At 43.7% G+C, this 21,603-nt stretch overlaps 1 protein-coding gene across 1 annotated transcript; it reads left to right on the top strand.

Moving 5' to 3' along the window:
* Positions 1-948: 948 nt before the first annotated feature.
* On the top strand, positions 949-21,492 carry Vcp (valosin containing protein). Its single transcript, NM_009503.4, has 17 exons — positions 949-1,294; positions 5,113-5,224; positions 5,388-5,560; positions 7,628-7,770; positions 8,177-8,307; positions 10,579-10,710; positions 12,692-12,794; positions 15,177-15,310; positions 15,389-15,524; positions 16,190-16,302; positions 16,761-16,925; positions 17,030-17,152; positions 17,880-18,092; positions 18,307-18,615; positions 18,770-18,925; positions 20,508-20,662; positions 20,822-21,492. Exons 1-17 carry the CDS (start codon positions 1,278-1,280, stop codon positions 20,925-20,927), a joined length of 2,421 nt encoding a protein of 806 aa, NP_033529.3. The 5' UTR covers positions 949-1,277; the 3' UTR covers positions 20,928-21,492.
* The last annotated feature ends 111 nt before the right edge of the window (positions 21,493-21,603 follow it).

The following is a 21,603-nucleotide window of genomic DNA, read 5'->3' as shown; positions in this document are numbered from 1 at the left end:
GGGTGAAGTAAGAGCTGGGGTGCTGATTCAGAACTGGGGTCCAGAGAAGAAGAGGGGGTGGGGTAGGTGGGGCTAGGTTTTTGTTTTTTGGTTTGTTTGTTTGTTTGTTTGTTTGACTCGAGTTTAGTTATGCAGCATTATCTGGCTTCAAACTTTCAATCTACCTTTAGCCTCTGGAGTACTGGGATCTAGGATGTACACCACCATACCCAGCTAATTTTACCTTTTAAAAAATTTTATCTAATTAGTTTTGAGACGGGGTCTCACTATGTAGCTCTGGCTGGGCTGGCTGGAACTCTTTTTTTTTTTTTTTTTTTTAATAGATCAGGCTGACTCAAAAGTCACAGGTTGCTGCCTGCCTCCGAAGTGCTGACATTAAAAGCATGGACTACCACATTGCTTTTAAAATTTATTGAAATACTGTTTGGGACTAGAATTAAAGATATGGTCTTGTATCCTGGGTTGATCTCCATCTATTAGTCTTCCTGCCTCTCATCTTCCCAACTACTAAAAGTACAGACCTAGTCCATCAACCACGCCCTTGGTTGGAGCCAGTGTTTTAAAGGAGCATGAAGGATTTTAGTATGGTGGAGTAAGAGGATCCCTAGGATTGGCGAGAAATGAACAATGTGGGCTATTATTACAACCCAACTAAACTAATAAGGGTTCAGGCCTTTGTGCGAGGTTCTTCCAGCTGCTTATAAACTAAGGAGCCAATCAATTGAAGCCAAGTAGGAGAGGCCTCCTCCGAGGGATAAAGAGGATATGGCCTATTGCCTTTGTCGATTGGTCAAGACTCCCTATCCGTCGAGGAAGCGTAGTGCTGCGGCCAATTGACGTGGCGTTACTAGGCGTGTTGCAGCCTTGAGGCGGGGCCAGGCCACAAACGAATTTTCTGATTGGTTACGGTCTGCGGGTTGCTGGGGAGAGGCACGGAGAGGCGGGCACGAGTCCCAAGGCCGGCGCTGATTGGTTGGGGTTAGAGCAGCTTTCCTTCCGATGATTCGGCTTTTCTCGGTTCAGTCTCCGTGAAGCGTTTGCAGCCGTCGTTTGATTAGTCGCTGCCCCCCTCGCGGATTAGGAGCTAGCGTCTCCCGCCCGCCCGCCTGCCGCCCCGGTGCCCCTGGGAGGAAGCGAGAGGGAGGCTGCCAGAGGGTTTGTCACTGCTGTTGCTCCTCCGCCTCAGCGAGTCCAGCCCCGGCCTAGTCGGTCGCCTGCCTTTCTCATAGCCGTTACCCTCAGGCCGCCACAGCCGCCGACCGGGAGAGGCGCGCGCCATGGCCTCTGGAGCCGAGTAAGTGTCTGCGCGCGCCCGCCCTCCCGCTGGCTGCGGGGGCGCGCACCGTGGGACCCGCCGTGCTGGCTAGGCCCGGTCGGGCCGCGTCGGAGAGTCTAGGCCGGGAGGGAGAGAGAGGGAAGGAGAGGCCAGGGACGAGGGAGGGCCTCAGGCCGGGCTGTGCACCCGCGCGCCCCCTAGGTCGGGTCCGCGCTGGGCCTGGGTCGGAGCCTGGACAAGATGGTGCTGTGTCATGCAGGCCCCGACCGCCTGAGTAGCTCCCTCGGCGCGGCGGCCCCGGCCTAGTTAGACTTTGGGGTCCACACTCCCTGCGTGGAGACCTTTGGCGCTGGCACGCCGGTCGGCCATGTCGCCGACCACACGCAGAAGACCCTGAGCCTGAGAAGGGAAAACACTGCAAGCCCGAGGCCGCGACTGGGCCCGGTGGGCGTGGACTTGGGGCCACGTGAAGGCCTCAGGAGCCCTGAGACTCTAGGGAAGGCCGGGCCAGGGAGATCTGAGGAATCCAGCCCGGTCTCGGTGGATCTGGGACGGTGTCACTGCGGGAAGTTGGCATCTTCTGAACTACGTGTAGTGAGGGGCTGTTAGGGAGAGGGCAAGTCATGCCCTTCTCAAATGGCAGTTTTTCACTGTGGGAGACCTGTTGTAAACACCCGGAAGTTTTAACTAGGGGCTTTTTTTTTCGTTAGTGTTTTGCTTTGTGTATATATTTTTGTTTTTGCTATGATCGGAGGTGGCTAGAAAGGAGTTGGTTTTCTTTTATTTTTAGGCGCTGAAGTTAGAATCCGAGTTGTTTTTATTCTTTGTATCTTAGCTTTGAGAGCTTGTAGGTTAGAGTTGGCTTAACTCTTCAAAATAAACAGATCTCTATCCCCAAGCATCTATGTTGAGTCTCTGGACTCTTATAGCCCCACCTTCATCTTTCAGAGAGCATAAAATAAAACCTAGCCATCTCAGCCCATTTAGTTAGAAACTAGAGCTTCCCATACAAAAACAAAGCAAACAAAAAACTAGCAAGTGTAGGAAAATATACAAACCCAGAGGTTTTGAGGCCATTAGGTGTTTTGAGTGTTGTAGGTTTCATTTCTTTGGGATGAAGTATTCACTCAGTTGTTTGGCTAAAAGGACTTTTTTTTTTTTTTAAATAGCTAGGCTAGGATGGGTGGTTTTGTGTACATACATAATCCCAGAACCTGAAAGAAAGGCAGAATAGCACATTACTAGGCTATAGGCTAGCTGCACTGGGAGTCTACTTATTGAGCCCTTGTCTCAAAAAAAACAACAAAATACACTTTTAAAATAAATACTCTGTCAGTCTTTCAATTTTTTTTTAAGTTAAAATTCTTTTTTTTTTGAGGCAGAGTTTCTCTGTGTAGCCCTGGCTGTCCTGGAATTCCCTCTGTAGACCAGCCCGGCCTCAAACTCAGAGAGGTCTTTCTGCCTCTGCCTCCCAAGTGTTGGGACTAGTGGTGTGAGCTGCCACTGCCCCATGTTTTGTCCTTTGATATCAGGGACTCAAGTAGACCAAATTGACCTCAAATTCAGCCTTGTAGTCAAGGCTGTGTTTGAACTAGTCTTGCTGCCACCACCTTCCATATAAGGGGGCTACATGAATGTCACAGTATGCCCCACTTATATCTAGATTTTTTTTTTCTTTTTTTAAATTAGAATTCCTTTAATCTGGCATCATAGGCAGTTTCTGCCTTCATTGTGGTGGTTCTTACCTGAATTTCCAGGTTCCTTTTGTGGTCTTTGAGTTCTGGAAAGGACCTGAGTCATGCAGATGACAGGAGATTCCCTAAAGAACATAGAGAGCTGGAGTTTACCCTCTGCTCTTTTGGAGGTACCAGCTCTAATCCCCACGGGTAGCTGGAGAATTTCAGGAGTTTAAGGGCCTGCTACTCAGCCAGGGCTAGGGTCTGGATTGGTAGGTGGATTGGATGGAGGTTGTCCTGAAAAGCCCCTTTGAGAATACAATACAAAGTGATAACTTGAGGCACTCCTGTAAATCAAACAAGATGCACAGCCTCTGGGGGAAGATATTGTCGTAGATGTGGGCCAGTAGAAAATCTGGTGGACTTACACATATTTATTTTTTGAATCAACAAGAGCTAAGGAAACTCCCATTACCCTATAAAGTAATGGTTAGAGATGTAACAACATAGTTGAGTGTTGCATGCCTGTGATTCTAATAAAGACAGGAGGATCACTGCAAGTTCAAGGTCATCTTGGTTTACATAGCCAGGCAGAGCTATATATAGCAGGACCCTTTTTTAAAAACAAAATAAGTGAAGGTAAGCTATTTCCTGTGGCAGTGCTTTTTTGTTTGATTTTGCTGTCTCATCTCTACTCTAGAAGAGTGCTTGGTAGACATGCATAATATGATTACTGCTATCCTTGAAACAGTCTTGGTATGCAGCTCAGGCTGACTTGAAGCCTTTTGCCAGTTTTTGAGATAACAGGCATGGACCACGCTGTGTCTGGATTTCATTCATTTGTTGAAGAAATAGTTTCTCCCTTTCATTTGCTTTTTCCATTGTTTTAACTCTGTTTTAGTTAATGCTTCTCAACCCTTGAAAAACATTGGTTAGTTTGTTTCTTTTTGGCAAGCTAGGGTCTCTTACTGTATCCCTGGCCTGGAACTCTGTAGACCAATCCATCTGTCTTCAAACTCATAGATAGATAAGCCTTTAATCCCAGCACTTGGGAGGCAGAGGCAGGCAACTATCTATGAGTTTGGGTTTTTTTGTTTTTGTTTTTTTGTTTGTTTTTCGACTCAGGGTCTCTCTGTATAGCCCTCGCTGTCCTGGAACTCACTTTGTAGACCAGGCTGGCCTCGAACACAGAAATCCGCCTGCCTCTGCCTCTATGGATGTGTTTTTATCCTCTTATGTATCTCTTTTTACTGTATGTTCTTTGTTTTGTGCCTGGTATTCTTGTGATACTAGGAGATGCTCTAGGTTCATCAGGTTTATTTGGGGGTGGGGGGGCGGTGGATACGGCTAAGAATTGTGTTCTGTTGTTCTGAGGCTTGCTTGGTTAAGCATAGTCTCTTAATTCCCTTGGAAAACAGGCAGTAAGAGAAGAACTTAAGGGCTGGAGATACGGCTCAGTGGTTAAGAGCACTGACTGCTCTTCCAAAGGACCTGAGTTCAAATCCCAGCAACCACATGATGACTCACAACCATCAGTAATGAGATCTGATGCCCTCTTCTGGAGTGTCTGAAGACAGCTATAGTGTACTTACATATAACATATAAATCTTTTAAAAAAAAAACTTCTTTAAAGCTCTAGAATTGATCATGATGATCATGTATGAGACATTATGAAAACATTTACATTTTTTTTGTCTCAAAATGTAAGAATGAATATTGAGAGGTCTTACAGTCTCCATTTTACAAATGAAGAAATCAAAGTCCAACCAGGTTAATTAACTTAAGTGAGATCACAATTAAGTATGGTCAGAGTTGGAATTTAGACCTAATTGGTCTTGTTGTAGAGCCCTGTTCTGTAGAGTCTAAGAGTCTATAAGACTAATTTTTTTTTATTGGTTGCTTTTGAGCCTTTACTTTTGTTATATCTTTTAATATTCTTTGGCCAGTTTCCCTATGTTGGCATAGGATCCCTGGGGCTAACAGATTGGAATAGCAGCACTCAAAATACTAAGATGTGGAATGGGAATGAAATAAATGCTGGCTACGTTCATCATGAGTTTATCTGGATTTCTTTTAGCTTTGTCTATCCATTCTTTCCTTAGTGAATCTTAGTGTTGGTGGTCAGTATCTATTAGGTCTAACTTTAGTTTTTCCTTCTAGTTCAAAAGGTGATGATTTATCAACAGCCATTCTCAAACAGAAGAACCGACCCAATCGGTTAATTGTTGATGAAGCCATCAATGAAGATAACAGCGTGGTGTCCTTGTCCCAGGTAAGTTGGGTGTCCGGTCCAGTCTTTACTTAAGTAGAGAGATTTTCCGGCTTTCTTTTGCCATTTTTCTTGCAGTGAGGGATAAAGTGGGGTTTATATGGAATTCTAGCCTATCTAACGGTCAGTGACCCAAAGTCCTTAGCCTTTGGTTTTTCTTTCTTAGCCCAAGATGGATGAACTGCAGTTGTTCCGAGGTGACACGGTGTTGCTAAAAGGAAAGAAAAGACGGGAAGCTGTATGCATTGTTCTTTCTGATGACACGTGTTCTGATGAGAAGATTCGAATGAATAGAGTTGTTCGGAATAACCTCCGAGTTCGCCTAGGAGATGTCATCAGGTTTGTATGAAAGTGGGAGATATAGATCCTTGGTCTCTTAGAAATGAGACCAGAACCGGGCAGTGGTGGCGCACGCCTTTAATCCCAGCACTTGGGAGGCAGAGGCAGGCGGATTTCTGAGTTCGAGGCCAGCCTGGTCTACAGAATGAGTTCTAGGACAGCCAGGGTTACACAGAGAAACCCTGTTTCTAAAAAAAAACCAGTAAATAAATAAATGAATAAATAAATATTTAAAAAAGGGAAATGAGACCAGATAGAATCTGCATTATAGACACCGTCTCCCCCCTGCATTGCAACCAGGATGGAATTCTAGGCAGCTGCAGAAATAAATGCACATGGTCATGGGAATATTTCCAGGGTTGTGTGTAGGTTGCACTGCCTTTCTAGACTTGAGACTCCACCCCTGCACGGTCCTTAGGACAAATGGCTTGCTAGCTAGCTTCCTTCCTTCCTTTTTTTTTAAGATTTATTTATTTCATTTATATGAGTACACTGTCCACTGTCTTCAGACACATCAGAAGAGGGCATTGGATCCCGTTACAGATGTGGTTGTGAGCCATCATGTGATTGCTGGGAATTGAACTCAGGACCTCTGAAAGAGCAAGCAGCCAGTGCTCTTAACTGCAGAGCCATTTTCCAGCCCACATATGGCTTTCTTGATGCCTTTTAAAATGTTTTTCCAACTGGGGAGTATAATTCCTCATAACTGGATTGGAGACGTTATATGAGGATATATAGCTACTAAATGATACACAGATGTATCTACACTATATCTAATGATCATAATGCTGTGACTGCTTAATGGCTTGTAATGGTGCTGAAATAAAGTAGAAATGTGAATAGGAAGGAATTCTTTTAAAAATAAGTAAACCTGGGGCTGGAGAGATGGCTCAGCAGTTAAGAGCACTGACTGCTCTTCTGGAGGTCCTGAGTTCAAATCCCAGCAACCACATAGTGGCTCGATACCATCTGTAATGGGATCTGATGCCCTCTTCTGGTGTGTCTGAAGATAGCTACAGTGTACTTAGATATATAATAAATAAATCTTTAGAAAAAATAAAATAAAAAAAATAAGTAAACCTAATCCTGGCTTGGTGGTGGTGCATACCTTTAATTCCAGCACTTGGGTGACAGAGACTGGTGAGTCTCTGAGTTCAGGCTAACATGGTTTGTATAGTGAGAGCCTGTCTCCAAAAGGCAAAACAGATAATAAACCTAGTGGGGAGGAGCATAGTTTATAATTTGACTAGGACTGCTGTGGTATGAGTGATTTTTGGTTGTACCCAGTTAGGTATGAGGCTTCCAGAATTTGTAGTTATCTGGCCAGGACTATTCAGTCTCTGAAATCTTTTTAATGAAGTCTTACTATGTTTTAAGTACTTTCTTCTTTAGACTACCTAGCTTTCTCATGGTGTTTTGATACTGTAGTTGAGTTCCCCCACCCCCACCCCAAGACAGGGTTTCTCTGTGTAGCCCTGGCTGTCCTGGAACTCACTCTGTAGACCAGCCTGGCCTCGAACTCAGAAATTTGCCTGCCTCTGCCTCCCAAGTGCTGGGATTAAAGGCATGTGCCGCCACTGCCCGGCCAGAGATTATTAATTTTTGATTGAGTTGTAAAACCTTGTTCCCCCTCCTCCCGGTAATACTGGAATATTAATATTAACTAGAAGACTAGACATGGTAGCACATACTACTTATTCACAGTAATCTCAGTTCTGAGAGACAGGAGATGGTTGACACTAGCTAGAAAGGATTATCATTGTTGAATCTTCCGTATTGAAGACTCCAGTGGTAGTACCGTGCATATGTGGGGCTTCCAAGTATTCTTAATTTTGGCTTAGTAATGGGGGGGCTTCTGCTACCTCATCGTGAATGTGACCTGTCTTAGTGTGCTTGGCTGCTCCTTTGCCTTCTCTCCCACCCTGCTTTCCTCCTCCTCTTCACCTAAGGCCATCCCTGCCTTTTCTCTTTCGCTTGCCATCAGCTGTCTGTGCCAGGCCCTTTCGGACACCCAGTGCTTGGGGCTGCAGTGTGGTTGGTAATGTGGAGTCTGCTTGTCATCCTCAGCATCCAGCCATGCCCTGATGTAAAGTATGGCAAACGTATCCACGTTCTACCCATCGATGACACAGTGGAAGGCATCACTGGCAATCTCTTTGAGGTATACCTTAAGCCGTACTTCCTGGAAGCTTATCGGCCCATCCGTAAAGGTGAGAGAAACTGAGTTTAAGAACAGTTGTTACTTGAGTAAACTTTGGAACAATTCCATGTTATTTTCCTATATAGATATAGCCTGCACACATATTCAGTTGTCTGCTCTCTTACCTCCCTTCAGTGCTCTAGGATAGTAAGCAGTTCTCATGCCTCTCTGAAGGATAATGTGGTTGCTGTCAAGTTGAAAGTGTACAGCTCTACCATTGTTGGTTGTAGTGAAAGCTTAGGCTGTTTATAACAGGAGTATAATACAGAGTTGTTTTTTAGTATTGCCTGGGGTAGGGAAGGAAGGCATAAGTAATAGCTACTGAGCTTTGTATTTTAGATCATGCGGTCTAGTGAAGAAGTTTCTGGTCCTGTACTTGACACCTCTAATTGCACTTGTATTGCTTTGTATTATAGGAGATATTTTTCTTGTCCGGGGTGGGATGCGTGCTGTGGAGTTCAAAGTTGTAGAGACAGATCCCAGCCCTTACTGTATTGTTGCTCCAGACACAGTGATCCACTGTGAGGGGGAGCCAATCAAGCGAGAGGTGAGTTACTCCCTAATCCCAGTTCACGGTTTTATTTGGCTTTTTATTTGTGGTGCTGAGACTTGAACCCAGGGCCTTGTGCATGTTAGGTAAGTACTCTGCCCCTGAATTACATCCTCATCTCCCAAATCATTACCACTCAGGTAGTATTCATGTTGTGTATCAAAATGAATACTTTTGGAGATTGGATGGCCTTAAATTAATGGAAGTCGAAAACCACCTAAGAATTTCTTGAAAGAACCCAATCCCATGAGTTTAAGATGAAGTCTGAAAGATGTAAATGATTGGCACTGAGTGTGGTGGCATATGCCAATAATCCTAATGCTTAGGAGGTGGAGGTGGGAATATTGTTTTAAGTTTGAGTCTAGAATGATGGTCTCTGAAGTGATGGGCTGTGGTTTGGTGGTTAAGAGCACTGGCTGGGGGCTGGTGAGATGGCTCAGTGGGTAAGAGCACCCGACTGCTCTTCCGAAGGTCCGAAGTTCAAATCCCAGCAACCACATGGTGGCACACAACCACCCGTAATGAGATCCGATGCCCTCTTCTGGTGCATCTGAAGACAGCTACAGTGTACTTTACATATAATAAATAAATAAATACATTTAAAAAAAAAAAAAAAAAAGAGCACTGGCTGTTCTTCAAGGGGACCTGGGTTCAATTCCCAGCACTCACATGGCTATATTTGATCATGTTCCTATCACACTCCACTTCCTTTTGTTTGTTTTTGAGACAGGGTCTCACTATGTTATTCTGTCTGGCCTGGAACTCACAGTGATCTGCCTGCTTTTGCCTCCCAAGATGGAATTAAAGGCATGTGCCACTGTGTGCAAAATTCTACTGATCCCCCTCAAAGGTCTCCCTATTCTCATAACTTTTTTTTCAAACCTTTATTTACATGAATGGGTAGTGTACATACGTGTGTGTCTATACGCCATGTCCATGTTGGCTCCCCTGAGACCTGAGTTACAGACAGTTGTGAGCTGTCATGTGGGTACTGGGAATTGAACTCACGTCTTCTGGAAGAGCAACCAGTGCTCTTAACCCCTAAGCCATCTCTCCAGCACCCCCCCCCCCTTTTGGTGGCCCACTCAGTTTATTTAGAATTGATCATGTAGGGGGGAGGTTATTGAACAGCTATAGCTTACCAGTGGCTATACCACCACTAAGGAATATTCTGTATTCCAGCTCCTCAGTGCCAGACTGCTTGTCTGGCACACACCAACCACTCGGGAGGTAGAACTCAGTCTGGTTTTTTCCAAATGGAAAACAGTGGAGTTTGGAACTACTGCTGTGGTTTCTGGTCTCCTGTGTACCCAGGCACCACTGGTGTGCCACATCCACTTGCCAGGCAGGAAGGGGAAGGCAGCACCTGGGATGGGTGGAACCCAGTTTGATCCTGAATGAGTGCTGAGAGTATGGAGGGGCTGGAAGAGAGAAGTCCTCCTGGACATTTAGGGTTTGATATGAAGCACCCTCCACCTCCCGAGATCCTTGAAGAGGTCCTTGCTTGTCCAGACTGCTTTATTTGATGGTGAATTTGAATACCTTATTCAGGGTGAACTAGAGATTAAATACCTTTTGAGGGAAACAGTCCCCCAGAAGGGAAGCTCATAGGCTGAATTGAATGCCCAGGGCCTATCTAGATATCTCATTAGCATAGTGAACTTTATGCTGTGTGACTAACTGCCATGGTCCTCGGTGGGCTTCCAGAGCAGATAGTTAGGCACGTAGTTGGCTCCAGTCCTCCTGTTCTCAATTCTAAGTTTCATGGTGTTTGGGCTCACTCAACCTTACCAGTTTTTCTGTCTGGCAGTGTTCACTTGCCCCACTCCTCAGGGTAGGGTGGTGCTTTTCTGACCCACTCCCTCACCCCTACTCCATTCAGGATGGGGTACTGATGAACCCAGTCCTGTGTAGGTCAGCTTGAACTTTTGTAGGGATCCCTTTCCAGTAAAACTAAGGACTGTGAGAGAGCAGGGTTTCGGGGCTTTTGCTTTGTTTTGTTTTTCTTTGACTGGGTATTGTTGTATAAGCTGTCTGGAACTCACTTTGTGGCTTAAGCTGGCCTCACACTCAGTCTTTCTGCCTCCTTCCAAGTACAGAATTTACAGGCATGTTCCTGGCTTAAGACAAGATCCCTGTAGAAGAGAATCGTCTCACACAGCATAGTTTCTTCTACACCAAATAGTGGGAGGATTTGGAGAAATTGTATTTTTGCTGACAATACTATTTCTGTGGGGTTCTGTTTGTTTTGTACTCTTCTATATTCAGGATGAGGAGGAATCCTTGAATGAAGTAGGCTATGATGACATCGGTGGTTGCAGGAAGCAGCTAGCTCAGATAAAGGAGATGGTGGAGCTGCCACTGAGACATCCTGCGCTCTTTAAGGCGATTGGTGTAAAGGTGAGTATCCTAAGGTCTGTGGGGAGTCTAACATGCAGCTGACAGTGTATAATCAGTGGTGTGACTACCGTAAATAGCATAAAGAGGCAATAATAATCTGGGTTTATAGAAGGCTCTAAATTCATTAGAGCTATAGATTGTCATATGTGTGTATGTACACATATACACAAACATAATATGCTTAAACAACAGTTCTTATCTCATGAATCCTATTAAAATCTTAACCTTAATTTTGCCAATTTTTGTAGAACATTGCTCAATAAAAGAAGATTAATGGAATATTAGGATACTGAGTTAGATATTTGAGACCCACCTATCTAGAATATAGTTTTTGATCTTTTCTATGTGATAGAACACTAAAGATGAAGTGACTACTTTGCCTAGTAAGCATACAAGTGGTTTTGTCTTCATTGAGAACAGTTTCAGTGTCTTGTGCATAAGGCTGCAGACAACTTCCAAAAGGAAGTTGCAGTTGATTATTTTAGAAAAAAAGACACTCCTTCATTCATAGCACTCACGAGGCAGAGGCAGGTGCATCAATGAATTTGAGGCTTGCCAGTCATTTCTACAGAGAGAGTTCCAGGACAGCCAGGGTTACACAGAGAAGTCCTGTTTGTGTGTTATTTTATTAGAGAAATAACTGTTTTGAGAAAAAGAGAAAAAAAGACATTCTAAGGCTCAGCAGTTAGGAGCACTGACTGCTCTTCCAGAGGTCCTGTGTTAAATTCCCAGCAACCATATGGTGTCTCACACCCATCTGTAATGGGATCTGATGTCCCCTTCTAGTATGTCTGAAGACAGCTACAGTGAACTCACATACATACATACATACATACATACATACATACATACATACATACATACATACATACAAACAAATAATAAATCTTTTAAAGAGAAAAAGTAAAAAAGACATTAGCACATCATCAAACAACGGTTCTCAACCTGTAAGATAGCTCCACTGGAAATTACACATTTCTGGTAGTCTTAGGAACTAAGACACCACTCAGTAGCAAAATTAGAGTTATGAAGTAGCAACGGAAATGGTTGGGGGATCCTAAGACATCAGAAATAGGTGTTTTCCAGTGATCGTGACCCACAGATTTCGAACCGCTGACCTAGAAGGTTGAATACATGAGTGAAGAACTCTAACCCTGAAAATCTGATCTTGCTTTATTTAGTAAATAACTCGTATCCTGGTTTGTCAGGAATTGCGCCCTTGGTGTAATAACTTGTTACTTACTCTCCTTCCTTCCAGTTTTTATAGTCCCTAGGTGTGACTTTTTAAAGGTTGTTCACGATTAGTCTCCTATGCAAATTGCATTTATAAATGTTACCAGCTTTCTGGCATCACTTTTCTTTAAGTAACAGTGTATATGATTCATTAGTGTTTATTTCTGAGGAGTATGTGTCTGTTTGTTTGTGTTTGTTTTGGGCAGCAGAATCCTAACTTACTGTATAGAACAGGTTAGCCTCAAACTCAGAGACCTGCCTGCTTCTGACTTGAGAGCTGGGTTGAAGATTCAGACCACATCTGGCTCTTTTGTTTTTCTTTGGTCTCCCATTGTAAATCATTCTGGCCTCAAGTATGTAGTCCTTCTTTCCCTCCTCAGCTGGGATTATAAACGTATCTCAAAGGCTTGTTTGTTTGTTTGTTTTTAAATTACTATTTTATGTGTGTGGCTGTTAGTTCTTTTACGTATATGTGTGCACCATAAGCTTTCAGTGTCTGCAGAGACCAGAAGAAGACATCAGATAGCTCTAGAACTGGAGTTACAGGTGGTTGTCAGCCACAACCAATGGAAGAATAGCCAGTGCTCATAAATGCTGAGCCATCCCTCTGGACACCAAAGGCCTTTTCTTAATGGTATCAGTGTAGAGCCCTGATGCTCACCCCTCACTAGAGCTCTAGTCAAGCTAGTTAGATGGGTGAGTTGGGGAAGGTAAACTTCTGACCCTAACTGAACTTTGTTGTCCTCAGCCTCCTCGGGGAATCTTGTTGTATGGGCCTCCTGGGACAGGGAAGACCCTGATTGCTCGAGCTGTGGCAAATGAAACTGGAGCCTTCTTCTTTCTGATCAATGGTAAGAAACTTGGTCCGTCTAGACCCATTTCTGAGTTAGGCAACTCATGGAAACATTCACCTGCACCTATACCCTTCAGCATATTACAAAATTTATAATTTAAGGTTACTGTTTTTTCTACATGTCTGTGTATTATGTATGTGCAGTGCCTGAGGAAGCCAGAAGAGGGCATAGATCCCCCTAGAACTAGAGTTAATAAGTTATCATGAACCACTGTAGGTGCTGGGGATTATACTCTGAACCAAAACAATCAGTGCTGCTAGCCACTGAGTCTTCTCTCCAGCCTAACTTTAGCCATTTTTTTTTTTGTGTACATGTGTGCTAATATATAGTGGTATGCATGCACATGTGTGGTGTTCAGAGGATAATTTCATGTTCTTCAGGTACATACCATTTTAGAGACAGGGTCTCATTTACCAGGAACTGTATATAGATTGACTAACCAGACAGCTGCAGGAGTCTGCCTCTCTCCAGTGCTGGATTTACAAGTGTGTGCTACCATGCCTGTTTTTTAGGGATCTAACTTGGGTATTCATGTGTTTAAGGCAGACTCTTTAGGTCCTGAGCTGTCTCTATAGCCTCACTTAAACATTTTCTGATGAATGAGTATATTATGAGAAGATAAGCAATAAGGGGAAGGCTTTTTAGGGGTGGGGTGAAAAGGGATAAGAGTTGAAATATGGTCTCACTGTATGGTATTGCAATAATTTTAAAAGTGGCAGTATTTCTCTATCCCTGGCTGGCTCACAAATAAGCAAAACTGAATCTAAGATTTATTTAATTTAGCTTTACCGCACAGTACCTGGGAAGTCATTGATTTATTCTAATCTTCTAAGCTCATCTGGATACTTTGCAGCCAAAATATCTTCGTATTTGGTTGCAAAGTATCCAGATGATTGAGAGATTTGGTGCTCTGAGCTTCAGAGATGTCTCCAGGACCGTTTTCTCACTGTGAATTTTCCTTTCTTCCCCCATCTTCATACTAGTGGAAGTCCCGCCACCCTATTTTCTTTTCTGCCCAGCCATTGGCTGGTTAGCTTTTATTGACAAGTCAGAATAAATGGGGAACAACTATAATAAGCATTACAATGCCATGTCCGGATTGCAAATAGATACGGAAGCAGAGAAATCCGCATTTGAATAATGCAAGGGTAATCCTTTTTGTTTAAAAGATTTATTTATTTATCTTATGTATATGAGTATACTGTAGCTGTCTTCAGACATAACAGAAGAGGGCATCAGATCCCTTTATAGATGGTTGTGAGCCACCATGTGGTTGCTGGGAATTAAACTCAGGACCTTTGGAAGAATAGTCAGTGCTCTTAACTGCTAAGCCATCTCTCCAGCCCCACAAAGATAATCTATGCAGTACACAAAAATATTTTGCCTACAGTGTGGCCCTGGCAAATTCTCTTGTAGCCCACGTATGTCTTTTCTTCCCTTGCGAAGGATTGTGAATAAGCTGAAGACAGAGAAACAAGCTGTAATGATAAACCAAAAGTTTGTTTGCTTGTTTGTTTGTTTTGAGATAGGGTTTCCTTGTATAGTCCTGGCTATCCCAGAACTCACTCTGTAGACCAGGCTGCTCTTGAAACTCACAGATATCACTTGCTTCTGCCTCCCAAGTGCTGGGATTAAAGGCATATGCCACCATGCCCATCTAAAAGGTTTATTTTTATCTGAGACTAGTTGGGGAATATGGGCTGAGCTATCATTGTCTTTAGAATGATACTCAGGTATTAGGGTTCCATTGGGCCTTTTACCAAATCATTTTTGTCATATCCGCAGTTGGAACTGTGCTGTCAAAAGCATGTGGAGTCTCTTGTCTTCTCTTTGGTCTGGCCTGGTAGTTCTTACATGATAATGGGGGTTTGGGGTGGGGGGAGGCTATTAAAGACAGAAATTACTGCATTCTTATTCAGGACCTGTATTTGGGCTAGGGGAAAAAATATAAGTTTCTTTAGGGATTGGGGGAGGACAGATTTTTGTCATTGTTTTAAAAAAATAACTTCTATTTATTGTGTGCTTGAGTTGGAGAGATGACTCAGCGTTTAAGAGCACTGACTGCTCTTCCAGAGATCCTGAGTTCAAGTCCCAGCAACCACATGGTGGCTCATAACCATCAGTAATATGATCCGACGCCCTCTTCCCGTGTGTCTGAAGACAGCTACAGAGTACTCATAAATAAAATAAATCTTTAAAAAAATTTGTATTGTGTACTCATGCACATGTGAAAGTCAGAGGACAACTTGGAGGAATTAGTTCCTTGTTTCTTCTATGTTGGGTCCAGGATTAAACGTAGGTCATCAGGCTTGGAAACAAGTACCTTGACCTGATTAAGCCATCTTACTCCCCCTCATTGTCTATTCTGTATCTCTTCAGGTCCTGAAATCATGAGCAAATTGGCTGGTGAGTCTGAGAGCAACCTTCGTAAAGCCTTTGAGGAAGCTGAAAAGAATGCTCCTGCTATCATCTTCATCGATGAGCTTGATGCCATTGCACCCAAAAGAGAGAAAGTACGAACTTACCCAAGGGCATGGTGAGGACTTGAAAGGTCCTGACCTAGCTTCTGACCAGACATACTGTCTTCACAGACTCATGGGGAAGTGGAGCGTCGCATCGTGTCTCAGTTGTTGACCCTCATGGATGGCCTAAAGCAGAGAGCACATGTGATAGTTATGGCAGCAACCAATAGACCCAACAGCATTGACCCAGCCCTACGGCGATTTGGTAAATACCTTAAAATCTTTCCAACTTTTTTTTTTTTTTTGGTTTTTCAAGACAGGGTTTCTCTGTGTAGCCCTGGCTGTCCTGAAACTATAAACACCAGGCTGACCTCAACATCAAGAGATTCACCTGCCTCTACCTCCTGAGTGCTTGGGAATAAAGGTGTATACCACCACTGTGCAACCCAACCTGTTCTTTCTTGTTGGTACATTATAGTTCTGCTGGGCTTGATTTGCTTATCTCACCTCTGTCTTTCATCTAGGTTACTTAATCTTCACTTCTCTGCCATGATAGGACCTAAGGTCTTTTTTTTTCTCCATTCTATGTTCCCTATAGGGCACTCCCTCAACTTTCCTAGTGCTATAACCCTTTAATATAGTTCCTCATTTTGTTTTGTTATTACTACCTCACAGCTGTAATTTTACTACCATTATGATTCGTGATGTAAAATATCTGTCATGTGGGGTATTTGATATATGACCCCCTTTGAAATGGTTGTTCCACCCCAAAGGGTTTGAGATCCAGAGAAGTAACCACATATATTGTTTTGCCCAAGCCTGAAAGATTTCCAGGTTGTGAGGCATTAATGCTTACTCTTAAGAGAGTTCTGGAATGACTTTTGTGGACCAGAAACTATCCCTATTTTACATTCCCGTATTGTCCTATAGGTCGCTTTGACAGAGAGGTAGATATTGGAATACCTGATGCTACAGGACGTTTGGAGATTCTTCAGATCCATACCAAGAACATGAAACTGGCAGATGATGTGGACTTGGAACAGGTAGAGTGGTGATAATGGCTGACCAGAATTTAGGATAGCTCTGTTTTAGGAGGTTGCAAATTACAAACATAGCCTAAGAAAGAGGCTTCATACCAGAAATACAAACTTGGGGAGCGTGGGCAGAAGAGCCTGAGTTTAAGGCCTGCTGGGCTACACAGCAAGATCCAATCTTTTCATTTTTTTTTTTAGAGCTGGATGGAGATTGCTTTGATTTCAGGGCAGGAATATGTTTCTTAGTTGTTGCTGTGTTAGAGTAAGTATGAGTTGTTGGAGCAGCTTTATTTCCAGCTCCCTAATCCGGCTTGAATATTTAACACCTCTGACAGTAAAAAGGTCTGCTATAGTATATCTCTTCAAGACAATAGGAATCTGAGATATGTACGAAGCATGGGATGGAGTCAGGACTCTGGATAAGGCAGCTGGATCTTGAGGATGGTCAATCTATCTTCTCTTTGCAGGTAGCCAATGAGACTCATGGTCATGTTGGTGCTGATTTGGCAGCCCTATGTTCAGAGGCTGCTCTGCAGGCCATCCGGAAAAAAATGGACCTCATTGACCTAGAAGATGAGACCATTGATGCTGAGGTCATGAATTCCCTGGCAGTTACTATGGATGACTTCCGGGTAAGGACCATGTATATTATCCCAAATTAGGAATATGTATGTGTATTTTGTTGTGTTCTTCACTCCCCCAAGTCTCATCCCCACTTTTCAAATTCCCTTTTTAGTGGGCTTTGAGTCAAAGCAACCCATCAGCACTTCGGGAAACTGTGGTAGAGGTGCCACAAGTAACCTGGGAAGATATTGGAGGCCTGGAGGATGTCAAACGTGAGCTTCAGGAGTTGGTTCAGGTAGGCTAATTTGTTCTAGTATGGTGGGCCATTGCCTCAGCATGTAATAATCAACCTTTTAGGTCTCAGACTTATTTACTAAGAACTGTGTGTATATCTCTGTTAGGTAGTGAGGAGCTGTCTTACTTAGGTTATTACTTCTGCAATGAAACACCATGGCGAAAAAGCATGTTAGAGAAGAAAGGGTTCCACATTGCTGTTTGTCATAGGAGGAAATTGGAACAGGAACTCAAAACAGGGCAGGAGCTGATGCAAAGGCCATGGAGGGGTGCTATTAAGAACCCAGAACCAACAGCCCATCCACAATGGGTGGGGCCTTCCCCCGATCAAAAGCTAATTAAGAAAATGCCTTATAGCCAGATTTTATGGAAGTATTTTCTCAAGATTTCCTTTTTTCAGATAACTCAAGTTGTGTGTCAAGTTGATATAAGACTAGCTAGCATGGGGGGGAAAAAAGCCGGGTGTGGTGGCGCAGGCCTTTAATCCCAGCACTTGGGAGGCAGAGGCAGGCGAATTTCTGAGTTTGAGGTCAGCCTGGTCTACAAAGTGAGTTCCAGGACAGCCAGGGCTATAAAAAACAAAAAAAGAAAGACTAGCTAGCATGGAAGCCTATATGTAAAAATTTTGGATGTTAGAAGACATACCATAAAAATGCTATGCTTCTGATTAATGCGATTTTATTTAAAATATGAGGGTTGCTCTTAAATCATTTTTGCTTTTCTTGTAGTATCCTGTGGAACATCCAGACAAATTCCTCAAATTTGGCATGACTCCCTCCAAAGGCGTTCTTTTCTATGGACCTCCTGGCTGTGGGAAAACCTTACTGGCTAAAGCCATTGCTAATGAATGCCAGGCCAACTTCATCTCCATCAAGGGTCCTGAGCTGCTTACCATGTGGTTTGGGGAATCTGAGGCCAATGTCCGGGAAATTTTTGACAAGGTGAGCTAGATGGCTGGCTGATGTTCATAATATGTGTTGGGGCAAGGTGAAATAAGAGGCTATTTCTCCAGAGTCAAAAACATTTTATGCCGGGCAGTGGTGGCACATGCCTGTCATCCCAGCACTTGGGAGGCAGAGGCAGGTGGATTTTCTTTCTGAAGCCTGAGAAATCTAGTTGTGTCAGCATTTGAGATGGTCTCTTTCTTTCTTATAGGCACGGCAAGCTGCCCCCTGTGTACTCTTCTTTGATGAGTTAGATTCAATTGCCAAGGCTCGAGGTGGTAATATTGGAGATGGTGGTGGAGCTGCTGACCGAGTCATCAATCAGATCCTGACAGAAATGGATGGCATGTCTACAAAAAAGAATGTGTTTATCATTGGAGCTACCAACAGGCCTGACATCATTGATCCTGCTATCCTAAGACCTGGCCGTCTAGATCAGCTCATTTATATCCCACTTCCTGATGAGAAGTCCCGTGTTGCCATCCTAAAAGCCAATCTGCGAAAGTCCCCAGTTGCCAAGGCAGGTGCAGAGTTGTCAGCCATAGGAACTTTTTTCTGTGAAGCTGATGTGGAGTGGCAGAGGCAGAAGCAAATGTATTGAGTGGATAGCCCACAGATCTGTGTACTCTATGGTAGGAAGGCACAATGCTAAAGTACTCTCTTGCTTCCTTCAGGATGTGGATTTGGAGTTCCTGGCTAAGATGACTAATGGCTTTTCTGGAGCTGATTTGACAGAAATTTGCCAACGGGCTTGTAAACTGGCCATTCGTGAATCTATTGAGAGTGAGATTAGGCGAGAACGAGAGAGGCAGACAAATCCATCGGCTATGGTGAGTCAGTACTCTTTGTCCAAATGTGCCAGTTGAGAGGCCCTTCTCTATGATCCAGAGTTGAGAGTGGAGGTATTAAGAAGGTGCCTGATGTTAAATCTGGGTACCCAAGAAAATGAGTACTAAACAGCTAAGCAGGGTGTGATAGAACCTATTCTACCTCTCAGTGGTAGAAGCAAACCCATGTAGAAAGAGACGGGTTGACTCTATGCATGCTCAGTTTAAACCTGATACCTTAAGGGGAATGGAAGTATGATTGTGTGACAGAGGGAACAGGATTTCATTTTTATCCAATTCTGTGTGCACTGGTGTTTGCCTATGTGTATGTCTGTGTGAAGGTGTTAGATCCCCTGGAGCTGGAATTAAAGGAAATTGAGAGCTGCCATGTGGGTGTGAGAATTGAATCTGGATTCTCTGGAAGAGCAGCTCATTGCTCTTTTTTTTTTTTTTTTTTGGTTTTTTTCGAGACAGGGTTTCTCTGTATAGCCCTGGCTGTCCTGGAACTCACTTTGTAGACCAGGCTGGCCTTGAACTCAGAAATCCGCCTGCCTTTGCCTCCCAAGTGCAGGGATTAAAGGCCTGTGCCACCACTGCCTGGCTAGCTTATTACTCTTAACTACTGAGCTATCTCTCTAGCCCCCTGAAACAGAATTTTTAAAACTTGGAGTCTAGATGTTTTTATCCTGGTGGGAAAGGGAATTCGTGGATTCCCAAAAATGGAAAATGTGGGTATAAGAATGTAAAAACTACAAAATTTATAATCTAACTTGTTTTTTACTGTTGTTCAACTCTCGAAGTTAGTGAATGAATAAGAAATGAGCAAGGGGAGCTGGGTGTGGTGGCACACGCCTTTAATCCCAGCACTTGGGAGGCAGGGGCAGGCGGATTTCTGAGTTCGAGGCCAGCCTGGTCTACAGAGTGAGTTCCAGGACAGCCAGGGCTACACAGAGAAACCCTGTCTCGAAAAAACCAAAACAACAAAAAAAAAAAGAACAAGGGGCTTTCTTTATCTTTTAGAGGAATGGTCTATGTGACATTACTCTTTCCTCTAAGAAGCTCCTTAAAACAATTGGTGCTAGGAGTTAGTCTCATAAATCGTAGCAGTTGGAGTTAATTCTCAATAGCTTTGAATATTTTAAATTTTAAAGAGAGCTTTGAATAAAGGAATAAGAGACCAAATAACTTCTAGTAGGGTTGTAAGATTTATTAAGATGGTAGTCTTACACCCTTTTTAGCTACCAATTTCCATGTTTCTCACATACCTGTCTAAATTCACTAACTGCAACAACAGTTGGGATATGAAAATGTTCAGTATCTTTTTCCTTTCCTAAGACCCTGGCAACTACTGGTAAGAATTCTGTCTATATTGTTTTCCCATTTACAGGACGCAGTTGCACATTTGTATTTAGGTAGAGTAGTGGTCCACTTTTAGGAAATTTTAGGCCTGGCACCTGATTATTTTAGCTTGGATTGGAGAGTCACAGATCAGTAGACTCCTGCAGTAATGGAGGGTAGGAAGGCAGGGGTTAGAGTGCAAGCTGGATCCTAACTAGCATAGTGGTCTGTGCTTACCACTTTATAGGAGGTAGAAGAGGACGATCCAGTGCCTGAGATCCGCAGAGATCACTTTGAGGAAGCCATGCGTTTTGCCCGACGTTCTGTCAGCGATAATGACATTCGGAAGTATGAAATGTTCGCCCAGACACTGCAGCAGAGTCGAGGTTTTGGCAGCTTCAGGTAATCTTGGTGCAGTGGGTAGCTAAGTTGCTTGGGGGGACATTTAGAAACAGTGGTGGGAGTCGTCAGGAGGTGACAGCAGTAGTTGTGAAAGACTTGTACAGGCCCTAACCATATCCTCTTTTTCTTTCCTTTTGGCTTTTTTTCTTGTGTATACAGATTCCCTTCAGGGAACCAGGGTGGAGCTGGTCCCAGCCAGGGCAGTGGAGGTGGCACAGGTGGCAGTGTGTACACAGAAGACAATGACGATGACCTGTATGGCTAAGTGATGTGCCAGCATGCAGCGAGCTGGCCTGGCTGGACCTTGTTCCCTGGGGGAGGGGGCGCTTGCCCAAGAGGGACCAGGGGTGTGCCCATGGCCTGTTCCATTCCTCAGTCTGAACAGTTCAGCCCCAGTCAGACTCTGGACAGGGGTTTCCTGTTGCAAAAAAAAAAAATTACAAAAGCGATAAAATAAAAGTGATTTTCATTTGGGAGGTGAAGAGTGAATTACCAGCAAGGAATTGGGTCTTGGGCCCACACGGTTTCTGTCGTAGTTTGGGGTGGTGCAGGTAACCTGTGTGGTGTGAACCAAGGCATTGCCACCACCATCACCACAGTAAAGCATCTATACTCAATGCTGTCCAAGTCCTCCCTTACCCTAGCCAACCTGGGTAGGTGGATGAGGGGCCTCAGTTTGCTGGGTGTTTATATAGAAAGTAGGTTGATTTTTATTTTACATGCTTTTGAGTTACTGTTGGAAGATTAATCATAAGCAGTTTCTAAACCAAAAAAAAGAAGAAAAAAAAAAGACATGTTGTAAAAGGACAATAAATGTTGGGTCAAAATGGAGCCTGCGTTCTGGCCACTATGCCTCATCTTTTTCTGGAAACTTGCATCCTACTGACATACTCAACCAGTACCACTACCACCACTCTCCTGCCCCCCCCAAACGTCCCCCC

Source organism: Mus musculus, chromosome 4 (genome assembly GCF_000001635.26).
Source record: "Mus musculus strain C57BL/6J chromosome 4, GRCm38.p6 C57BL/6J".
NCBI classification, from domain to species: domain Eukaryota; kingdom Metazoa; phylum Chordata; class Mammalia; order Rodentia; family Muridae; genus Mus; species Mus musculus.
This window is presented reverse-complemented; position numbering and strand designations above follow the sequence as displayed.